Source organism: Balaenoptera physalus (genome assembly GCF_965194825.1).
Source record: "Balaenoptera physalus genome assembly, chromosome: 11".
Classification (NCBI taxonomy): Eukaryota; Metazoa; Chordata; class Mammalia; order Artiodactyla; family Balaenopteridae; genus Balaenoptera; species Balaenoptera physalus.
In genome coordinates, this window is record NC_138896.1 from 54,038,085 (window position 1) to 54,060,863 (window position 22,779).

Below are 22,779 nucleotides of genomic sequence, written 5' to 3' on the forward strand. Positions count from 1 at the left end.
TTTTTTCGGGCTCTCGCCTTTCCAGCTTTCAGGGGCCCTTAAATAACTACTAATCTTTATTATCAGATAATAATTCATTTTCCTCTACCATATGCCTTTTTTGCTTTCTGAGATTCCCATCATTTCCTCTGTCTACTGGTACTTCTTTATTGCTCTGCTTTCAAACAAAAAAATCTGTCCTTCTAAAGACAATACTATCAAATCAAAGCACTCTTTGCTGCACAGATAACCAAGTAATCCAGCTTTATGGATAAAAATCTTCTGGCAAAAAATGTATTTAAAAATGAAAAAAAAAAATTTCAATCTGTTCCAGGAGCCTAAGGATTCCAGATATTTGTTCATTGCATATGTTAATAATGAAATATATAATAGAGAAAAGGAAATAAAAACCCTCCTAAATTGAATTTTAAGTGCCAAGACTCAACATTTACAATTCCAAGGCTGGAATACAATAAAGAAACCAAAGCCCCTTACTTTTTTCACTCATCCTAAGTAGATCTTAACCAATAAACTAAGCATTTTTCTTGTAGAAAAAATATTCTTACTTCAATTAGTATTCCTCAATGCATATACTGTGTCTGAGTTATTACAGAAATACAATTTTAAAAAGGAAATATTTAATTAAAAAAAAAAACTTTCCAGGAAAGAACCTTAAACTGTTAATGGAGAACTTTCCATTCTCTTACCGTAAGAAGGAGATTCCCGTCCATCTTCTCTGTCTGAGTCTTTGTCTTTTCTTCTCCGGTGGTGATGTTTGTGTCCACGATGCCTGTGACGCCGGCGACTCTCTTTACTAAATGGCACGTGGACACCTATATACACAGCTCGATGACCTGGTAAAATGTTCGGAAACATTACTGGCAGACCTCATTTTATTGCACATCACAGATACTGTGTTTTTTTTCAAACAGAAGGTTTGTGGCAACCTTGCATTGAACCAATGTATCAGCACTATTTTTCCAACAGCATTTGCTCACCTCCTGTCTCTGTGTCATGTTTTGACAGTAATTCTTGCAATGGTTCAAACTTTTTCATTATTATTATATTTGTTATGGTGGTCCATGATCAGTGATCTTTGATTTACTATGGTGATTGTTTGGAGGCACCACAAACCATGCCCATATAAGATGGTGAACTTAATCGATAAATGTTGTATGTGTTCTGATTGCTCCCCTGACCATCCGTTCCCCCATCTCTCTCCCTCTCCTTGGGCTTCCCTATTCCCTGAGACACAGCAATGCTGAAATTAGTCCAATTAAAAGCCTTACAATGGCCTCTAAGCGTTCAAGTGAAAGAGTCGCACATCTCTCACCTTAAATCAGAAGCTAGAAATGATTAAGCCTAGTGAGGAAGGCATGCCGAAACTGGCATAAAGCCAGGCCTCTTGTGCCAAACAGCCAAGAAGTGAAAGCAAAGGAAAAGTTCTTGAAGGAAATTAAAAGTGCTAGTGAACACACAAATGATAAGAAAGTGAAACAGCCTTACTGTTGATAAGGAGAAAGTTTTAATGGTCTGGATAGAATGTAGACAAAACAGCCTTCTATTGGAAGAAGATGCCATCTAGGGCTTTCATAGCTAGAGAGGAGAAGACAATACCTGGCTTCAAAGCTTCAAAGGACATGCATGCTAATGCAGCTGGTGACATGAAGTTGAAGCCAATGCTCATTTACCATTCTGAAAATCCTAGGGCCCTTAAAGAGTCATGCTCAGTCTATTCTGCCTGTGCTCTATATATGTATTTTTTTTCCTTCCTTCCTTCCTTTCTTCTTCTTTTTTATTTAACTTTAGTTGATTTACAATATTGTGTTAGTTTCACGTGTATAGCTTCAGATTCTTTTCCATTATAGGTTATACAAAGCCTGGATGACAGCGCATCTGTTGACAACAGTTTACTGAATATTTTAAGCCCACTGTTGAGACTTACTGCTCAGAAAAAAAGATTCCTTTCAAAGTATTACTGCTCATTGACAAGGCACCTAGTTACTCAAGAGCTCTGATGGAGATGTACAAAGAGATTAATGATGTTTTCATGCCTGGTAACACAACATGCATTCTGCAGCTCATGGATCAAGGAGTCATTTCAACTTTCAGGTCTTGAAGGCTATAGCTGCCATAGATAGTGACTCCTCTGATAGATCTGGGCAAAGTTAATTGAAAACCTTCTGGAAAGGATTCACCATTCCTTCCCAGATGCCATGAATAGCATTCATGATTCATGGGAAGAGGTCAAAATATCAACATTAACAGGCATTTGGAAGAAGTTGATTCCAGCCCTCGTGGATGACTTTGAGGGGTTCAAGACTTCAGTGGAGAAAGTCACTGCAGATGTGATGGAAATAGCAAAAGAGCTAGAATTAGAAGTGGAGCCTAAAGATGGGACTGAATTGCTGCCAGTTCATGATAAAACTTGCTTCCTACTGATGAGCAAAGAAAGTGGTTTCTTTGGATGAAATCTACTCCTGGTGAAGCTGCTGTGAAGATTGTTGAAATGACAACAAAGGATTAGATTATTGCATAAATTTAGTTGATAAAGCAAAGGCAAAGGCAGGGTTTGATAGGACTCTAATTTTGAAAGACATTCTACTGTGGGTCAAATGCTATCACACAGCCTTGCAGGCTACAGAGAAATCATTCATGAAAGGAGGAGTCAATCAAAGTGGCAAACTTTACTGTTGTCTTATTTTAAGAAATCAACCCCAACCTTCAGCAACTACCACCCTCATCAGTCAGCAGCCACCAACATCAAGGCAAGACCCTCCACCAGCAAAAAGATTATGACTTGCCGAAGGCTCAGATGACGGTTACCATTTTTTAGCAATAAAGTATTTTTAGTTACGGCATGTACATTGTTTTTTAGACATAATGCTATTCACACTTAATAGACTACAATATAGCATGAACATAACCTTTATACGCACTAGGAAACCAAAAAAATTCATGTGACTCACTTTACTGCAATATTCACTTTACTGCAGTGGTCTAGAACCAAACCTGCAGTATCTCTGAGTATTGACAGTATTAGTTTTCCAAAAAGGAAAAAAAGTAACATACACAAAAGTATACCAAAATTTACTATGATAAAAAAGAATTACGTATAAGTTCATGTAATTAACAATGCTAGTCTCCTGTTACTTCTCTTATTTTACAGAGCACCAAGGGCTCTGTTATACCAAGGGCTAATTACACCAAGGGCTAATACCATCAACTGATAAATACACTACATATACAGGTTACTTTAAAAAACGGGTTTTTTCCATTTCAGGAAGCAAATGTGGAGAACACCTATTTGTGCCTCTTTCCACCTCTTTTTGTAAAGCAATGGCTCCATTCAGCTGTCATAGAAGACTTTAACTCAAAAATGTAGGTCTCAAAAAAACCCCAAAATAAGTCTATCAAAACATCTGCCATGAACACCACCTTAAGCAAGTGTTCAGGCTTAACATCACCAACAGTTAAGTTATGTCGATAACACCTGTCCACAGGTGAGAGGGGCACATCACGTGTGGTATGCTCCTCACATACCCATGATCTGGGCTATGAGATTATAACGTCACAATGTGACATTAGACAAACCCACATTTTGGGACATTCTATTAGTATCTAACCACTACTCTTCCAAATGTCAAGGTCATGAAAAACGGGGAAAGATCTAGAAACTGTCATAGGTTACAGGAGGCTAAGGAGACCTGACAACTAAGTGTCCTATCACAACCTGAGCTGTTCAAAGGGATCCTGGGACAGAAAAAGAACATCAGCGGAAAAACTAGTAAAATCTGCATAAAATCTGTAGTTTAGTTAGTAGTATTGTATCAATGTTAATTTCTTCATTTTCATAAACTTACACCTAAATAAAATGTTAACATTAGAAAAAGCTGGGTGAAACGTATACAGGGGACACTCTGTACTACCCTTGCAACTCTTCTGTAAATCTAAAATTATTTCAAAAAAAAGAAACAAACAAACAAACCATTTGTCAGGACTTCTTCTGGCTAAGGGAAAACAGATTGGCAAATAACTCATTTGCTACACAATTCTATGCTGAGGTTTTTATAAGTACTTTAAAAGGCTGATTAACAGACATATAAAACGAACATTTAGATGACAACCAGTGATAACTGTGGCTTATTAGTCTGGCACGCTATAATTTGCTCATAATTCAAATTACCCAGGCTGTTAGAAAAAAAATTAAAGAATTAACTCATTTTATAATTGTGGCATTTCAATTTCCAAGATAAGTAATGGTAACCATGAGTAAAGTTTGAAAAGCATTCTGATATTTATGTTTCAGGGAATGTTCTATTTGCAGATATGGGTAGTGGTTAAATGGGTTTTTGCTGTATTACTCTTCTTTAAACTATATTTAGAAAAGTGTTGAACACTCTTCTAAATGTATGCTCTACAATGACAACAACAAATATTTCAACAAATAATAGGTAAAGGACACTAACAAACATTCATTAGTAATTTATCCTGCTAAACAAGTTATTTTAGACAAACTTACTCTCTAGTTCTTCTTTTTCAAACTTGGTGTTCACAGTTGAGCTGGTTTTGCCAAGATCTACAACAGCTTCTTCATCAGGACCCTACAAAGAAATTATTCTCATTCACTCATGAAATCAATAAATACTGAGGACCTACTTACTAGGGTGTGTTATTTGAGACAGCCAAAAATATGTAACAGATTGCCTTCCTCTCAAAGAACTGAATTTGTAATATAGCTAACTGTATTCTTTTAAAAGTATGTTTATAGGCTTTTTTTTTTTAAAATCCACAGAAGACCATTCAAAAATCTCATGGAAAGAACTGAAATGACAAAGATTTTTCACTGGTCTTCTATGGAAGTTACTGGTAACTGGTACACATACTCACTTCAATGGAACAATCCTCCAGATCAGAAATTAAAGAAAATCGGGGATGAGGGAAACCCTTAGATATCAATATAGAGTACTTTTTTTCTTTCCTTCTTCTTCTTTTTTTTTTTTTTTTGCTCTTAGGTACTCTTAACCAAAAAAAAAAAAAAAAAAAAAAAAAAAAAAAAACCCGCTTAACTCCGCTACACTGGATTATGGTTAAACATATAATGGTCAAAAATAAGTCCATAGACTTAACATGTAGTATCACTTTCACTCATAAGTTACCAAGAAACAATCAAAGTTATAAGAACTTTTTATTTCTCTACAAAGGAAAAGCCATGCCAAAATTTAACCTCTAAGGAGAGTCCAGCTTTGAGTTGTGGAAGTCAACCGTCACAATTTTGTTCCAGTCTTCAGCTCAACAAAAAGACTAACCATATTTACTGTAAAACACTACACAGACTATTTTTAAAAGAAAATTTTAGCTTAAATTTCCCTTCTCAACTTCTAACTTAACTTTCAAAAGAACATTATATAATCCTCATTAACTACTTATTATGAATTTAGTATGTACAAGATTCTGCGTCACTGACTGAGACAGATGGACGAAGCCCCTTCCCTTCAGAGGTCTTATGTGAGCTGTGGCTCACGCTGGACCCATGCCCAGCAGGGCTCTGCAGCCTCATAGACCTTCACTGCTGACGGGAGTGGCCAGCAGAGCCACCATGAGGTGAGCAGAGCCACCATGGCTCTACAGGTGCACCCAGACTCAGTGGGCAAGAGTGATGAGGAGGACAGCACCCACCACTTCCAGTTCCTCAGGGAAGTCTGTTCCATCTTAAGTGACAAAGACCAGAGAGCAGAGTACAATGAGCAGGGGGACAGTGGATAAGGACTCCGCTGTACTCAACCAAACCTGGGACTGGGACACACACTGGAGGAGGACACTCAAGGTTCTGAAAAGACAGACAAAGGTTCTGAGGAAGAGCTGACTGATGTGACAAAGGCCTATCTGAACTTCAAGAGTGACATGGATCAGTTCGTGGAGTGTGCATGTGTGCAGTACAGAGGAACCCAGAATATGGAACCTCATTTGGCAAGGCATTCTTACTGGAGAAATCCTGTGCCACAATGCCTCTGTCAAAGGATCAAAGCAAGAGATGAACGGAAGGAAAAGGATGGCCCAGGAAGAGGCTAAAAAAACACAGAAATGAGCAGAAAGGAGCCAGAGCTTGATGATGAGGTAGATGACCCAACCAGTCATTCAGGGCAGGCAAAAGATGGGCAACTGGAAATGGATGATATTCCTGCTCAGACAGAAGCAAAGTACTACAAACCTCCCAAAGGAGAAGAGGAAAAAAACCCCAGCATCTTTCAAGAAGGAAAAGAACTAATCTAATTTGTTCTCTTTGAAGGTCCTTATGCTTTAATTGATAACTTTATAGTACTCCACACTATCAATTTTCTAGAAGGAAGTTATTTTATCCATCAGATGACAGTCATTTTCCCCCATGGTCTCCGTGCTTGCTCACTGCCTAGCACTTCCTCTCCACTTAAAACAATAAACCAGAAGGACATATAACATAGTCAGCTTCTCACCACTTTCCATGTCCAAGCATCAACTGGAGGGCCAGTTTGTTTTAGAAAGGATCAAATAGGAGGTTGGGTAAAATGATCTTTTAAGGTCTCCTCCAACTCTTGACCTTAAAATATCTTACTTTTGTGTATAGGTTTTTTTTTCAGTGCATATAAAATAAATTCATATACAATTATTCCTTGCTATCCAAACTCTCAGTGTCTTAATTCTAATATCTTAAAACTCAGGAACTGAATCAATTTGATTAAATTTTCAAATATATTCCCTACTATCCAAACCCTCACTATTTGCTACCCCAAACTCGGAAACAGACACAGTATATTAAGAAAATGCAGATCTCAATATCCAAACTTACTTTCTGAAGGAAGGCTAGATATCCAAACTGTAGAATCAAATAGACCTGGATATCAAGAGGTACTTGTATATGACTCTAAAGAACTGGGATTCAACTTAATACAGGAAACTCAGAAGTTAAATGACTTGCTAAGGCTTTATATCTAAAGGACTTGGAAACAGGCTGTGTAGACCATTATACATCTTCATATAGTAGACTAAGAAAGAAGAGACAGCTGTATGTATGGTAACCTGCCTCACAGCAGTCGCACTCCCTTAATAAGGAGGAAAGGCTAAAGTAGGAAACACACACACACACACACACACACACACACACACGTACAAGAATGAAGAACTAATCATTACCATCCATTAAGCATGCCACACTCTAAAACCATTCCTCCAATGATGTCATGCTATTTAGTCACTAAGCATGCACAGGTAGGTACAAAAAAGAAGCTGCCTCTCAAACAAAAGACACAGATGTTGTATGATCCAAGAGGTAGCACACTGTGTATTCTAAAAGGGATTAACTGCTCCCATTCCAAACTTTCATTTCACCAGAACAACTGCCAAGGAAGCAAAACAATATACTTATCTCTCATCCTTAACAAACAAACAAAAAAATCTCTTTTATTTCTATGCAGATGTACTTACATGTTTAGATGTACTAACACTAATCAGCTAACACTATGAAATAGCTGAAGTTGGGCAAGCTCACAATATTTATTTAAAATACACATACTCTTTGACCTGTAAACATCTATCACAGAAAAATACTGCCACGTGTGCCAAAAGGGGCATGTAAAAAAGAGGATGTGCATCTATTCATCTTCTCATGATCCACTCACCTTGCTCTCCTTAGATACCCTCTGTGAAGCCAGGAGGAAGTGACTCAAAGCCAAGTGAATATATAATTTTATTGTTAATGTTTGGGTTTTCAATGAGAATGCTGTCATGCGTAACTTGTAGAAAAAAATAAAGTGAAAATTTTGGAAGTCTGGAAAATTTACAACACAACACTGTTAAAAACAAAACAAACAAAACAGGGAGGGGGTATCTGCATTTCTCCCTTCCCTTAAAAACATTATCTACTTTTCAACAACTGTGAAACATGAATCAGAAAGGAAGTTTGCTATAAAGGCAAATATTAAGTGGCACACACGTTGCACATCTCAACATATTACAAGTAAGTCAACAAAATATGCAGGTGCATATGGCTATATATTGAAAATATATATATTTTCTGAGGGATAAATATATCCCTCAGAATGAAGGGATTGATGTTTCAAGGTAGAAATACATTTCTGAAAAAACACTGCATTTTAAATTCTATCATCTTAGGATAAGCTTTAAGCCATATTTCTAAATATAGATCTAGTTAAAACACTATATAAAATACAATTTTGAGTTCTTTTTTGAAATAGATGTAAAAAATACATGTAAATATTTAAAAGGTTAAACATCAAACCACTGACACTGTGTCACACGGATGGCTGGCGAAGCAGAAACAGACAACCCTGTAGTGTTTAATTTTCTGTTAACAATAAACGTAATTTTGGTAATTTTTAAAAAGAATAAATTCAAGTTTCAATTTAATATGTCAGTTACTTTTAAATCTGCATCTAGAAAAAAACTCTTCTTCGTTTTTTAACTCCAAGAATATAGTGGAAAACTAAAAATAGCAAAAGCAAAGAGCCACCCCTGACATCAAAATGTTTTCGTTCTTAACCTCAGATGAGTAAGCCACACAAGCCAGTCCTTATAAAGCCTACCTAAAATGAAATAAAGCCAAGGCACTGGGAAAACTCAAGTACACGGAAGAATAAAAAGGTACCCTAAGTATACCAATGCAAGATTGACTCACTGTAATCTTAAGAAAATTATTTTGCCTTGGTTTCAATTTTTTATTTATAAAATAAGGTAACTATTCAGAATACAACTGCTCTATAACACAGAAGACAACAGATTTAAGAATTATCCATATAAGATCACTAAGAAAATTTAAATTCTCTGTATATGAAATAACAAATGTGCAAGGTTATTTACTGCAGCTTGTAACTGGAAAAGACTGGAAACCATCCCCAGGGGCCCTTAAAGAGGAATGGCAATGTACTTGACGGAATAGCAAGCTACTAAAAAAAATTAAGATGCTATGTACTGACATTAAAAATATTTAAGACCTATTATAAAATGAAATACACACAAGGTAGATAGAGAACCACATGTACAGCATACTACTTTCTGTATAAGAAAGTCCCCAGAAGAGGAGTATCTGAATTTACACAATGAACACTGAAACTGAAAGGACATACAAGCAAACAGTATAACTGGTTACCTCTGACTTCTGTATTTACTGTTTTTCTTATATTGCTTTGATTTATTTTAACCATGTGAACACAGAGGTAGACTTAAGCATAAAATCTTTTGAAAGCCTTGTCACCTATCTACTTGGTCCTCATCTACAAGTGTTACTTGCCCTTGAAAGAGCTGTGAGGCGAGGTGCCATGTGTGTGTGCCAAGCACAAGGGCACAAGCACAGCTGTGCACAGAAGAGGCCCACATTTTACTGAATCTAAATAAGGAGACTAAAAATGCTTTCTCATCTACCATACAGCTTTAAAACTAGATTAATCAGCAAAGTCTTAACAATTACAGAAACAAATACCTATTAATTTCCTAATTAAAACTGATATGAAGATTCAAAATATATCCTGAAATAGTATTGTGGTTGTATAGGAGAATTATTCATAGGAAATGCGTTCCTAAGCATCTAGGATGAAATGCCAAGAGAAGGCAACTAACTCTCATAAGGATCTAGAACTGTATTACTTTAAGAGATTTTCAGATTTTATGATATATTATAAATTCAGACACACCTAGAGAGTTTGTTAAAATTCAGTTTCCTGTGCCCAGTGCTGGAGATGCTGACCCAGTAGTTTAGGTGGAGCCCAGGCATCCATATTTTCAATAACCTCTGTGTGATTCTGCTGCACGCCAGTTTGCACACCATGTCCTTGGTTATGTTACAGACTTAAGCCATATATATTTAAATTGTTCTTCAAGAGAGGCTGCTTCCTGCCCTTAACCATTTTAGGAGGCCTTATAGGGCCTACTCTCACTTCATTCACATTGTTTTAATCCTTCAGAAAATGAAATATACATTCCAATTCACAAGAAAACACTGTAAAGTTACTATATACTTTCACTGTATTACAAGCAACCCTAAATCTATTTAGTGCTCTAAAAGTTGATCTGTATGTCAGATATTTTCCCCAAGATTCCTAGGGCAACCTATCAAAGTATATATAAATAGTAATGTTGTCCCACAAAATACAAGTTTCTTCCAAATACTGCCAATTCCCAACCTTATCCCACCTACTACCAAGAGTTGAACTTAATATTAAAAAAACTTTAAATTTACGGGCAAAACGCTTAAGGGTAAGCAAATAATCTTTCCTAATCCAGGTAAAGGGAGAAATCATCAGTGAATACTGTTTCACAAAATAAAAAGCCAAAGAATGATATTCATAGTTTCTAAAGAATTCACTTGGCATTTTTTGATTGATTCATTACTCTAAAATAGGTGGAAGAGATGTAAAAGGTATATGGAAAATTAAAGCAATTTAAAATCACAAATTTTATACTCAGGCGATCATGTGATTCCGACAGAAAAAAATTTAAAGCCCTGGGAAAAATGCTTTGTCACCAGACAGAGGAGGAACTGGATAGATTCAGATACTGGAACACACAGTTACAGAAATTTTTATTTTAAATACACACCATGATTAACACTAAAGAAAATCTGAGTTCTAAGAAAAAGTTACAAAGGGAAAAAGTGAAGAGGTCAAAGAATATAAGAGCAAGAGAACTCAAAGAGGTGTGAGGTGTAAAAACTCACAAGTGACAGATTCCAATAATAAAGAAGATTATTAGTGAAACACTATTGTCAGAAACTTTATTACAAAGCACAAGAGTCATGGACAAATGGAAAGCCTCATTAGGGTCTATCTGAAATTATAAATCACAAATATTTATGGCACTCTTGCTATGAGGAGATATTTACATTCATTCCAAGTTCTAATTCAGCACACACACCAAAAAACACATAGGAATCACTTACTTTAGGTTATCGAGTATATATAAATTGATTAACAGAAATGAGGATAATAATAAAATCTATTTCTGAAATGGGCTTTTTAAAAAACTATCTCAACTTTATCAGTAACTAAAATGTATAGAAAAGCACAGGCATTCTGCACAAAAGGAAAAACACACATACACAAAGATCCAGTAGATGTTTTGTAGCAGAAGGTCTAGCAGGTATTCTGTCAAAATTCCCCAATTTCAGTCAGCAGGGGTTATCGTTAGCTAGGTATTTTTAGAATTCCAAGATTTTTTTTTACCAAAAATCAACAAGAAAAAACCAGGAAATCCCTCAGCAATATGGTCTATTTGCCTATTCTTTCCATGGTTAATACCCCTGACTGCATGAATCTGATGGACCATTAAAAAAAGTCTCATTTCCTTAAATAAAGACTAGGAGTTTGGACTCATCCATTCATTCAACAAATATCTACTGAATGTACACTATGTGTTGAGCATCATTCCAGATACTGAGGATACATCAGTGAATAAAAAACTGTAATATAATCAAATGGCCAGCTTATCAGTTAATTTACAGCTAAGGTGGGGCTCCCCATGATAAGAAATCAAGGCATAAATGAATTATCTTCTCTATTCCTGATGAATAAATGAGGTCTCACAGACTCATAGGTATGGATGGGTTTTACTTTTCCAGTTCCATCTTCTCATTTTACACACACACACACACACACACACACACACACACACACACACACACACACACACCCCAAACAGAGCTTAAGGGACTTGTTCTTTATCCAGGAGACAAGAGACCAAGGTCACTGTAATACAGGCTGGGAATACACAGTACTTTTTCTTTATAGTTTTTATTAAAACTTATAATTACGTATTTATGTAACTAGCTGCTTAACTGTTTCCCAGCCTGAACAATAAGCTCCAAGAAGAAGGGAATCATGTCCATTTTGCTCACCACTGTCTCCTCAGCATCAAGCAGGGCCTGGGCCTTGGTTAAATACTCATTGACTGTTGTGTATATTCCAAAGGACAAGACACTGGGCTAAAAAATTTATATTGGATACACTTATGGCCTCCTTATGAACACAATCAAAGCTCAAACATAGATAGGTACTCAATAGTTTGGAAGTTAATCAATCAGTTTATAAACAAAAAAGCCCAGCATCAACACATGATAAAATCAAAATTCAATTCACTAGTAGGAATTCCCAGCAAAATCAAACAAATCTAAGTTTTGTATCAAACAGGTCTTACCAATATCTCTCATAGTCATTCATCCTGCCTGAAAAGACAAAATTCACAATTTGTACTGTCTTGGTCAAATGATCAAAAATAAGACTTTAACATGCCAAAGGCATAATATTAGGGGGAAAGTAGTGTTAAAAGATTATTTAACAATATAGTCATAAACCTAGGCTATTATCCTCTTCTGACACCTGAGGTTTACAAAATCCATTATTAAAACAGCATCAGAAGATCCCTATCACAAAGTAATTTCTTCATTATAAGACATATGGCTATAGCCCCAAAGTAACACCTCCCATAAATTATGATTATTAACCATGTAATTTCACAGTTATCAAATACTTCAGTTTAGCTTCAAAACATATTTAACCATTAAGACACAGTAATTTCTTTCCTAATATCTTAGCCATATAAAACTGCTTAAAGCCTCATTCAAGTAATACTAATCAAAAGACGCATTCTATAGAATAATAAAAATGCTACAAACATTGTTAATATCACACAAGGATTTACTCCTTTCAGCGGATGACTTCCACGGCCAAGGACACAGAGGATGATACTATTCTAAGCCAGTGCTAATAAGCCTGACATTTCTTCAAGCTTCACTATTAAACTCTGAAAGATTCAAACTTGTTCGTAAATAAAACACAAGATCATAACTAGGTACATACAGGTAACTTCTTCTCCAGCCGAAATCTTTCCATAGCGGTATATAAATGCCTTGTTTTTGATAGTGTAGTGCAGTAAGTCCCTTGCAGAGTCCAGGGGCAGGGAGGACATAGCTGATTTAGGTCACTGTGCTTTGCACAGATGAACCCTCTAAGTTGCTTTCATGGTACAACCAATCAGGGTCCTCTAAGTTACCTCATCTTCCAAGCTAATAACTACCACTTACGCAGGGTCAGAGCATAAGAGATCTGACAAGTAATACACACATTTAGTTATAACTGAAAATACCAAAAGAGGAATGTAGCAATCAGTTTTCAACTGAAACCTTTCTATAACAGTTAGTTCAAAAGAAAGCATACACTAAGGATATATGTAATGGGTGTGTGTATTTTTTTTTTTTTAGAGAATAAATTTTCAACAACATAGTTAAATCTAGCTCTTAATTTCATTTAAATTCAGGAAAGATCCAAATATATTTTCGCCTGAAGAGAGTTTTGCCTTTTTATCATTACTATATTTATACCAACTTATTGTAACCATATACTAATAACAGGATTAATAAATCATATTGTGGCTTTAATTATCATTTTACTCCCAAATTAAGTATTCATATGGATAACAGCTAAAAGGGAAAACGGGAATAAGCAGCACCCCTCTAACCTTCAGACTCAAGATCTCTTTCCACCCTTAAAGACTACTGAAGACCTCAAAGGGCCTTTGTTTATAAAGTTTACCATCTATACTAACCATATTGGAAGTAAAACTAAGAAAACTTTAAAATATTTATTTAAATTCATTTTTAAAAATAAAGCCATTACACGTTAACATAAATAACATTTTAGTTAAAAACAAATTTTCAAAAACAAAACAAGATTTAGTGAGAATAGCTTTTACATTTTTTCAAATCTCTTAATATCTGACTTAAGAGAAGATGACTGGATTCTCATATCTACTTCTGTAATCCATCTCATATGATTTGTTATTTGGTTGAAATATATGAAAAAAATCCAAGTTCAGACAAATACTCTATTGGAAAAGGGAGAAATGTTCTAATACTCTTTTCAGGTGACTGGATATTCCTCTCTGATGTGTCACCAAACTCAACAAGTAGTCATTCTTAAAGGTTAGATTGTAAGGTGGAATCTGAAACCATTTCAAGTGAATGTTTTACATACTGCTACATTAAAATCCATTGGTCTGTCATATACTTTGAATGGATCTCTCATCCATTTGTAAAATTTCACACTTCATTATACAATATTTTAAAAAATCACATTTGATAATATTATCAATAATCTCGTAAGTTTTAAGTGTTGAGAACAGACATGTTTTTCAAAATTATAATTTTGTTTTATGAAAGCTAGACTCATTATCATTAGTAGCAAGTACCATGAGTTGTTTTTCTTGAAGTGACAGGCTCACTTCATTTCTTTCTGAGGAAATATCTGTCAAATGTCAAGTCTGAATAACCATAGTTAGTTTGTCCGTTCTTTCAAGTAAAAATGGCATCCTGAGAAAAAAAGCAGCTAGAGGAGCTCACAATTCAAGCAATCACACCAGAGCTTTTTCTCCAAACAACCCACTGTACCTCAGTATACAGATGTATTTCTATGCATGCTTCCTATTCTGTCATTTGGAATATTAAAGCAACGTGTACTCAAAGGCTCGGATTTAACAAAATAATTAAGTTTTTACTGCTTCATCAAGGACGTTCTTTTCTTCAGTGAACAGTTTTGTTTTGCTTTTAAACGGAGAGTGCCTGGTGGTACTGCCTGGTGCCTCCCTGAGTCTCACCCAGCACTGCTCCCGCACCATCCGCACAAACTTCAACCCGGGGGAAAAAGGCAAGTAGTGTCCCAGTATTATTATGAAAGTAATTCTGATCTTGCAGATCCTCTGAAAGGATTTCAGGGACTGGCAGGGGTCCCTGAATAGCACTTTGAGAACTATTAAAAAATTCAGGTTTAAAATACAGAACTAAAGAATTGTAGGTGAATATTCTTTTTATTTTCTCTGTGATGCTGTTTGTTCAATGAATATTTTAATGTGTATAGAAGGAGAGAAGATTAAAAAGTATTATCTTGTTATTCTGGTTTCTAGAAAATGATAAAACATATTTATTATACCTATTATGTGCTAAAACTATGCTAAATCTTATCATATATACTATACAGCACATTCAGATATTTCATTTACTCCTCTCAGCTCTGACTAAAGCTCAGAGAAGTGAAGTCACTTCTCCAAAGTTCCAGAGCTAGTAGGCAGTGGATTTAGGATTCAAACCTAGTCCTTCTCAATTCATACTTTTCTTCTACTCCAACTACATATAATAAAATTTAAGAAAAAAATTTTGATAATAGTTGAATAAAACAAAATTCTAACTGAACACAGATGAATAAAATAAAATGTTTACTGAATTCAAATAAAATGTAATCTAAATTAAATTAGAAATATGTTCTGTGAATAGACAGACTTGCTTCCTGATAAACAAAGCAAACAAACGGTAATTTCTATAGAAATATCTATATCTCAAAAGTAAAGTCTTACTACCAGCTAATCCTGTAGAATTTACTGACAACATGCACCAAATAACAAAATAAGTTTAAATTGAAATAATATATATCAAACAAAAAAAAACTTTATTTTAATCTTCCATGATCTATATGAGACAGTAGATACCAGGCAAAAGACATGACACAGCCTTCAAGTACAGTTTTGGTTTTAGTAAACTTCTCTAAGAACTGGAGACCCCAATGGCATCAACAGCTACAATAAAATTTTTAAAAATTTTAAAAACTTCAACCTTTCTATGATTTACACTTGGCAAATGAACATAAATCTGAAGAAACAAATACAAATAATGTATGTTATTCACTGATTTTTAAAATCCTCAATACATCAATCCTGGAGTAAAGAACATCTACAAACAATTAGGTTCAACACCAATTTCCACAATGACCTCTTGAAATTTACCTACTGTGGAAAATCTTGGCCCTCGCCACTGGTATTTAAGAGCTTAATCTTCTGGTGTGGCACATGTCTCATGCCCACTGGATTACAAGAGCCCTCAGCATAGGGACTTAGGTAGAAGGAAGGGAGGGAGAGAAAAAGAAGAAGCTTAAGAGGCCTCAGGGGAAAAGGAGGAATTAGGTGCATACAAATTTTTAATTTCCCAAATTGCAAAACAAAATGTTATTCATCAAAATACAGAAGATCCATTTTTCCAATATGTTACCTGTTATGACACTATCCTGGGCACTACTAAACCAATATTCAAATAAAAAATTTGAAATCAAGTTTTACAGGTTAAATAGAAAGGTAAAGTCAGTTTTAGTCTACTACTTTCTTGAAAAATAAAGATATTAACTCAACATATAAACTCAGGAATTTTAATCTGGCTAGTCCTTTAAAGATTTCTTTTCAGTTTTATTTTATAGCAATACTTAATCCTTTTAAACCAATCTACTGAGCTATGACTGACATGTAAAAAAGCTATACATATTTAATATATACAACTCGATGAGTTTGGGGTAAGTATACACTCATGAAGCCATCACCACCTTCAAGGCCACAGACATATCTGTCACCTCTCAAAGTTTCCTCCCAGCCCCATATTATCATTATCATTTGTGTGTGTGTGCCTGTTCATGTGCGTGTTAAGAACACTTAACTTGTAAGATCTACTCTTAAAAAATGTGTACAATGTGGTACTGTTAGCTATAGGCACTATGCTGTACATATTACTTATCTTGCTTAACTGAAACTCTGTACCCTTTGACCATCACCTCTTCATTTTCCCCACGTCCTAGTCCCTGGCAACCACCATTCTACTCTCTGTTTCCATGATTTTGACTATTTTAGATTCCACGTAAAAGTGAAATCATACAGGATTTGTCATTCTGTATCTGGCTTATTTCACTTAGCAATAAATATGTTTACACGAATCAAAAAAGTCTCACTTGTTCCCTTGGTTTCTCTGCCAAATCTTCAACCTTTTCTCCATTTTTATAACACAAATATAAGTATATATACACTTACCAAAAAAGGTAGCTACATACAACTCACTGTTGTATACATAACTTACTTTTTTCCACTTAAAAATCCTTAAGTTTTTTCTGTATCAGTATATGGAAACTACATTTTAATGTAATTTATTAAATTAACCTGTGTATGGGAGAAAAATTCAAGTCTTACAGAAGTGTTCCCAAATAAGCATTCCTCCCATCCCACTTCCACTCACCAGATATAATTACTTTTTGTTTCTGCCTTATAATTGTTCTTGTTTGCCATCATAATTTTAAATAATGTACCATTTGAGACAATATCTGTTTATTCTACAAAAAGAAAAATTAGATTTTTTTTCACCCACATGTACCTTTTTCACTTACAATCTCCCTTCCACATCTCGGTTTTAATTAGATTTTTATTTTTATATCAAGATTGATAACACTTACATTCTGCTCCATATTTATAATGAAGCCTTCTAAGCTGTGTCCTCTAGCTAATTCTAAAATTTTAAAACCTGTGTTCAAAAGCATTTGAAGGCACATATGCATGCACTACCCAGAAGTACATGGAGGTAATGCCCTGGTGGCCACCCCTAACCAGTGGGGTTTGGGAAGCTGATAAATGCTTTGCATGCCTCCTCCATCCCTCAGGCAGACAGGTCTGAGATGCAGTACACAACGGTCCTCTGAGGGCCTGCAGGACTGAAGGCCAGCCACTCACTGCAATGGCCAGTCTCTCACTTATGCTCGCAGAGGCTTCCTCGCATCTCTTTAATTCCCTGTCCCTCACTCTTGCTTCTTGATCTCACTTCACAAATAAATTACCTGCAGAGCCCTTGTCTCAGAATCTGCTTCTGGGAAAACCCACGCTAACACATCCAACAAAAATGTATACATACATGCACCAAAAAGACATGTAAAAGAATGTCCATAGCAGCATTATCCATAGTAATATGAAACTGGAAATGATCCACATATCCAAAAACAAGAATACAAATAGACTGTGGTATATTCATACAATGTAATTCCATGAAACAGTGAAACTAAACAAACCACTGCTACAGGCAAGAACATGGATAAATCTCACAAACATAATCTTGAGAGAAAAAAGCCAAACATATAAAACTATTCTGTTATGTTTCTAGTCAGGATAGTGTTACAGCGGGAGGGAGGAAGCAATGATGCGGAAGATGATGAAGAGGGTCTTTCTGGAACGCTAGCAATGTTCTACTATTTCTTTTCTAAAGTGATAGTTACATGGATTTGTTTGCTTTCTGATAATTGGCCACATTTACTATTTGTACATGTTGATGTATGTTTTACTTGAATTAAAAAAAAACTAAAATAAATAACTACATTATCACCAAGAAACAGAACAAGAAAGAACTTTGGAAAATTAAAAATAAGACTTTCAATGTATAAAAGGGCTAAGACTTCGAAGATAAAATATCTCAAACAGTGTAATAAAAAGAAGAGTTGGAAAACATTAAAGATAAAAGAGATAAACAATCAACCAATTCACAAGGTTCAACTTCCAAATAATATGAGAGCTAAAAAGGGTAAACAGAAAATGGATTAAAGGAAATTATAACTTAAAATAAACTATGAGAATCTGCTAGAATGAAAAAGAGATATGAGCCTTTAAACTGAGCAGGCCCTGAGTGACAAGTGCAGTATTTTAGGTAATAACTGTAAATTCTCAGGGAACTGCGGGTTTAAAAACAAATGTTATGGAAGGAAGTGGAGGAAGAGAGAACATACGCTGGCACAAGTCTTTCTCGATAGTAACCCTGGAGGAAGAGGACAGAGACTATTATCAAGTTGGAGTTATGAACACATTCTCTTGCTCAGCCTCTCATATTTCCAGGAACTGTTATAATTGCTTTTGTTTGTTTTACATTCCCTGCCTGTTATGAACTGAATTGTTTCCCCTAAAAATGTATTATATTGAAGTCCTAACTAAAAATAACAATAATAATAATAATAATAATAATAATTGGGAATATTAGGATTACTTAAATACTATCTCATTCAGAATCAAGATTAATGACTGGACCAACAGAAAAAGAGACCCTTTCAAACATTAAAGTCAAGTAGGTCCCTTTCCTTGTGACTTAAGTATAATGGGAATAAAAAGAACCTGCCTAAAAATGATGAGATTATTGACCAGTTACCAAAAGCAAACATATTAAAGTGCAAAATACTAAAGAGTTCACTTTTCACATGAGTCATAAGTCTCCACTATCTCTAGTATAATCCATCAATTTGTATGCTGTAGCTAATGTAACAAACAGAATTTTAAAAACCCAAAATTATCTTTATTTGCAGATGATATCATTGCGTACCTAAAATACAAAAGATTCCACCAATTAGCACAAATGAAAAGATTCATTTGATGGCAGCCAGTTACAAGATAAATAAACACCAATAGCTTTTCTTTAAACTACCAATAGCAAACTAGAGATAGAGGTAGAAAAAGATCCTATAAGGATTTTTGCCCTATAACAACAAAATGATAAACTACATAGGAATAAATTTAATCTTAAAAAAACTATAAAATTTTATTGAAGGACACTAAATAATCTAAAGATACTCTGTTCTCCTGGGTGGGTAGACTTTAAATATACCAAGAAAAATAATAATAAAACTTTCTATATTAATATAGAAATTATAAAGTAAATCAGAATCCCAAAGGGTTACGTTTATCTTTTTAAAATGATTTTGAAGTTTCCATAAAAACTAGAATTCCCAATAAAATCATGAAAAAAATAAGGGGGCACTATGCCTAATAAATATTCCAATATACCATAAAACTATGGTAAGCTAAACATATGGTACCAAAATGGAAACAATTCAATATAGTAAATATTTGCAAGACAAAACAGAATGAAGAAACAGATTAAATATATATTGCAGGAAGGACCATTTGGCTCTCTAATTTGATGAAGCTGTCTACGTCAAACCACAGGTAAAAATAAATTATAATGGATTAAAGATAATTTGAAGGGTAGTATTTAAAATTTAGAATAGTAGTTTATATTATTGGAGTGGGGATGTATTCTTCGGCAAGATGAGAAACCTAGAAGTCATAAAGAAAAAGCCTGATATAGATTTTTTTACTCTATTAAAAAAAAAAATTCGGACTTCCCTGGTGGCGCAGTGCTTAAGAATCCATCTGCCAATTCAGGCGACACGGGTTCGAGCCCTGGTCCAGGCAGATCCCACATGCCGCAGAGCAACTAAGCCCGTGTGCCACAACTACTAAGCCTGCACTCTAGAGGCTGCAAGCCACAACTACTGAGCCCACATGCCACAACTACGGAAGCCCGTGTGCCTAGAGCCCGTGCTCCACAACAAGAGAAGCCAGTGCAATGAGAAGCCTGCGCACCGCAACGAAGAGTAGCCCCCGCTCGCCGCAACTAGAGAAAAGCCCGCGCGCAGCAACGAAGACCCAATGTCGCAATAAATAGATATCTAGATAGATAGATAGATAGTATCTACAAAAAAAAAATTCCAACATTCGTCTAAAGCAAAGAAGACAATAAAGAGACAAGGTAGAACACGAGGAGATATACGCAGTATAACAGACATGGCATTAAATATTTGTAATCAAGAAACTTCTTGATTTTAAAGGGAAGTGAAAGGAATATAAAAATGGACAAAGAATGTGAACCAAGTAATTCCCTTAAGAGAAAATACAAATGGCCAATAAATAACCACATATTAAGATGGATACTCTCACTGGTGGTTCAACAAATTTTATCCATCAGATCAGCAAAAAAAAAAAAAAAAGTCTAACATCTAAAGCTCACAAAGGCAGGGAGACAGAAACACTCTCATACTTTCTAGTGGGAATGTAAGTTGCTCAAAATTTTCTGGAGAGTAAGCTAGGAAGAATTCATTTAAATTTTTGAGAATATCCTTTGTGTAGCAATATCACTTTTGGATACCTACTCCACAGAAATTAAAACACCAAAATATAAATATACGGTCAAGAATGTTTACTGTTCAAACTGGCAAAAACAGAAAACAACCTGAAAGTAAATAAATATGGGCATGGCTGGTTACCGTGGAATATTATGAAGTATAAAGAATGAGACAGAACTACGAGCTCCCACTCAAGCGATGTCAGGAATATATTGGTAAGGAACAAGCAAGTTGTAGAGTTATACGCTTACTATGATCACATTTTTATGTTTTACAAAGGATAAAACAATTCTAGGATAAGGTATTACTACTATCTTAAACATATAAAAGAATAAATTTAGGCTCTAAAATTAAGTAATTTTCCCAAGGCCCCACAGCTGTACGTGGAGAAGCTAGAATTTAAAATCATGTCGTCGCCTCCAGGGACATGCACTTTTCAGAAGGCCACTTACAAACATTATTTTTAATTTTCACTGTAAGAAACTCTGTAAGGTAACCTGGCTGATCATTTTCCAACCCAGGGCCATCTGACTTCACAGCCTAAGCTCTTTCCGCTAGGCCACATACCTTCCCCTAAGTCATACTACATGTAATTTTATTTGCTCATCTGCCTTATTTAGGGAATTATAAGTAAAATATAAAGTATTCAGTCACAAAAACATTCACCTAATTATTTTTGAATGCTTTAAATGTATTAGAAATTCAGTAACAGCTAGTAACTACCATAAAAAGAAAAAACTTTAACAAAATAAAATCAGCATCAATATTATAATAAATACGTGAAGATATTGTTTTAATTTGGTTTCCACAGAGATATTTGAAGCAAGCAGCCAAGAAAAGAAGAAAAGCTCCTGTAAAAAAAAAAGGAAACCTGTCTAATTTTAAAGCACATGTTTCAAAGAGTAGCACTGCCAGTCCACACCTTTCACCATTGCTGAATATCACCGCTCACACCAATTCAGTTTTCACCACCTATCACTAGTCTTCAGCAGTGTAGTATAAGCTCTCCATCTGGTGGCCATCATTAGACATGTGGAATTTTTCTCTCACGCTGTGTTTATGATGAAGAGCAAAGAAACTGAGTTTGAAAAAACTTCCCTGACAGTTGTTTTTAAAAAATCTGGACATTTAATTTCATTCAAAAAACACTTAAATACTAAGAAGGTAAAAAACTATTGAATAAATATTCCGTTTATATATCAGGATATTCAGGATGTAGTAGAGCCAAATTTTTCATACGGGCATTTATACCTACCACTGAATACTCAACGTGTTACAGTGAAATAGAATTACAGTCATGTTTTTAACGTTGTTTCAAATACCTGCAGCATTTTGGAATTTTGTTTTTAAACATATTTTGAAGTATATCTGTAATTTCATGAGAATTAAACAGTTGAAGAATCTAATTCACAGATAAAATATAGTTAACATAGGATAAAAATTGTCTGTTTTATCAAAAACTTTCCAGAAACATACACATCATGACAGAAAATGGCAAGTGTACTTGGCAAAGTGTATCTGTATTTTTGTTAATAATACTCCACATTTAAATGTTAGGAACAAAGAATATGTAGCTCAATTTATATTTACATTGAGAAAATATTAATTTAGTTACAGTGTTCCTAAATGTTAATTGTTTTTCGTTCTTGTAGGTCTCATCTTGGGCTACCATTAGCTAGGAAAATTAATCTAAGAAATTAAAAAATAATCTGATTGGTAAGAATTTAAATACAACTGAAACTGGTTTAAATACACAATTACCAAAGTCAAAATATGGCTTAATATAGTGAATTCAGATATATTTAAACTCTAGCTTTCAGCAGAAGTGAACTCCTCTCTCACTCCCTCTAAGACATTCAAAACCAGTGAGGGGTGATTTCTCTAACTCCAAAAAATCCTCTGTCTTCTCTGTTTTGAACCTTGTGACCTTTTTGCTCTATAATCCTTGAGTCTACAGACAGGGCTGCTCAGCTCTAGCACTGTTGGCTTTTGGGCTGGATATTTCTCTGCTGTGGGGTGGTCCTGT

At 34.9% G+C, this 22,779-nt stretch overlaps 1 protein-coding gene across 10 annotated transcripts in view; it reads right to left on the minus strand.

The window, feature by feature from the left end:
• Window positions 1-22,779, minus strand: part of SLC4A7 (solute carrier family 4 member 7) — a 113,830-nt gene that overhangs the window by 67,652 nt on the left and 23,399 nt on the right. For all 10 annotated transcript variants that reach the window (XM_082415105.1, XM_082415102.1, XM_082415100.1 and 7 more), the window contains exons 2-3: window positions 4,502-4,583; window positions 687-833 (exon numbers count right to left, since the gene is read on the minus strand). In XM_082415105.1, coding sequence (XP_082271231.1) covers window positions 687-833; window positions 4,502-4,583 — 229 coding nt within the window. The remainder of the gene's footprint in view (window positions 1-686; window positions 834-4,501; window positions 4,584-22,779) is intronic.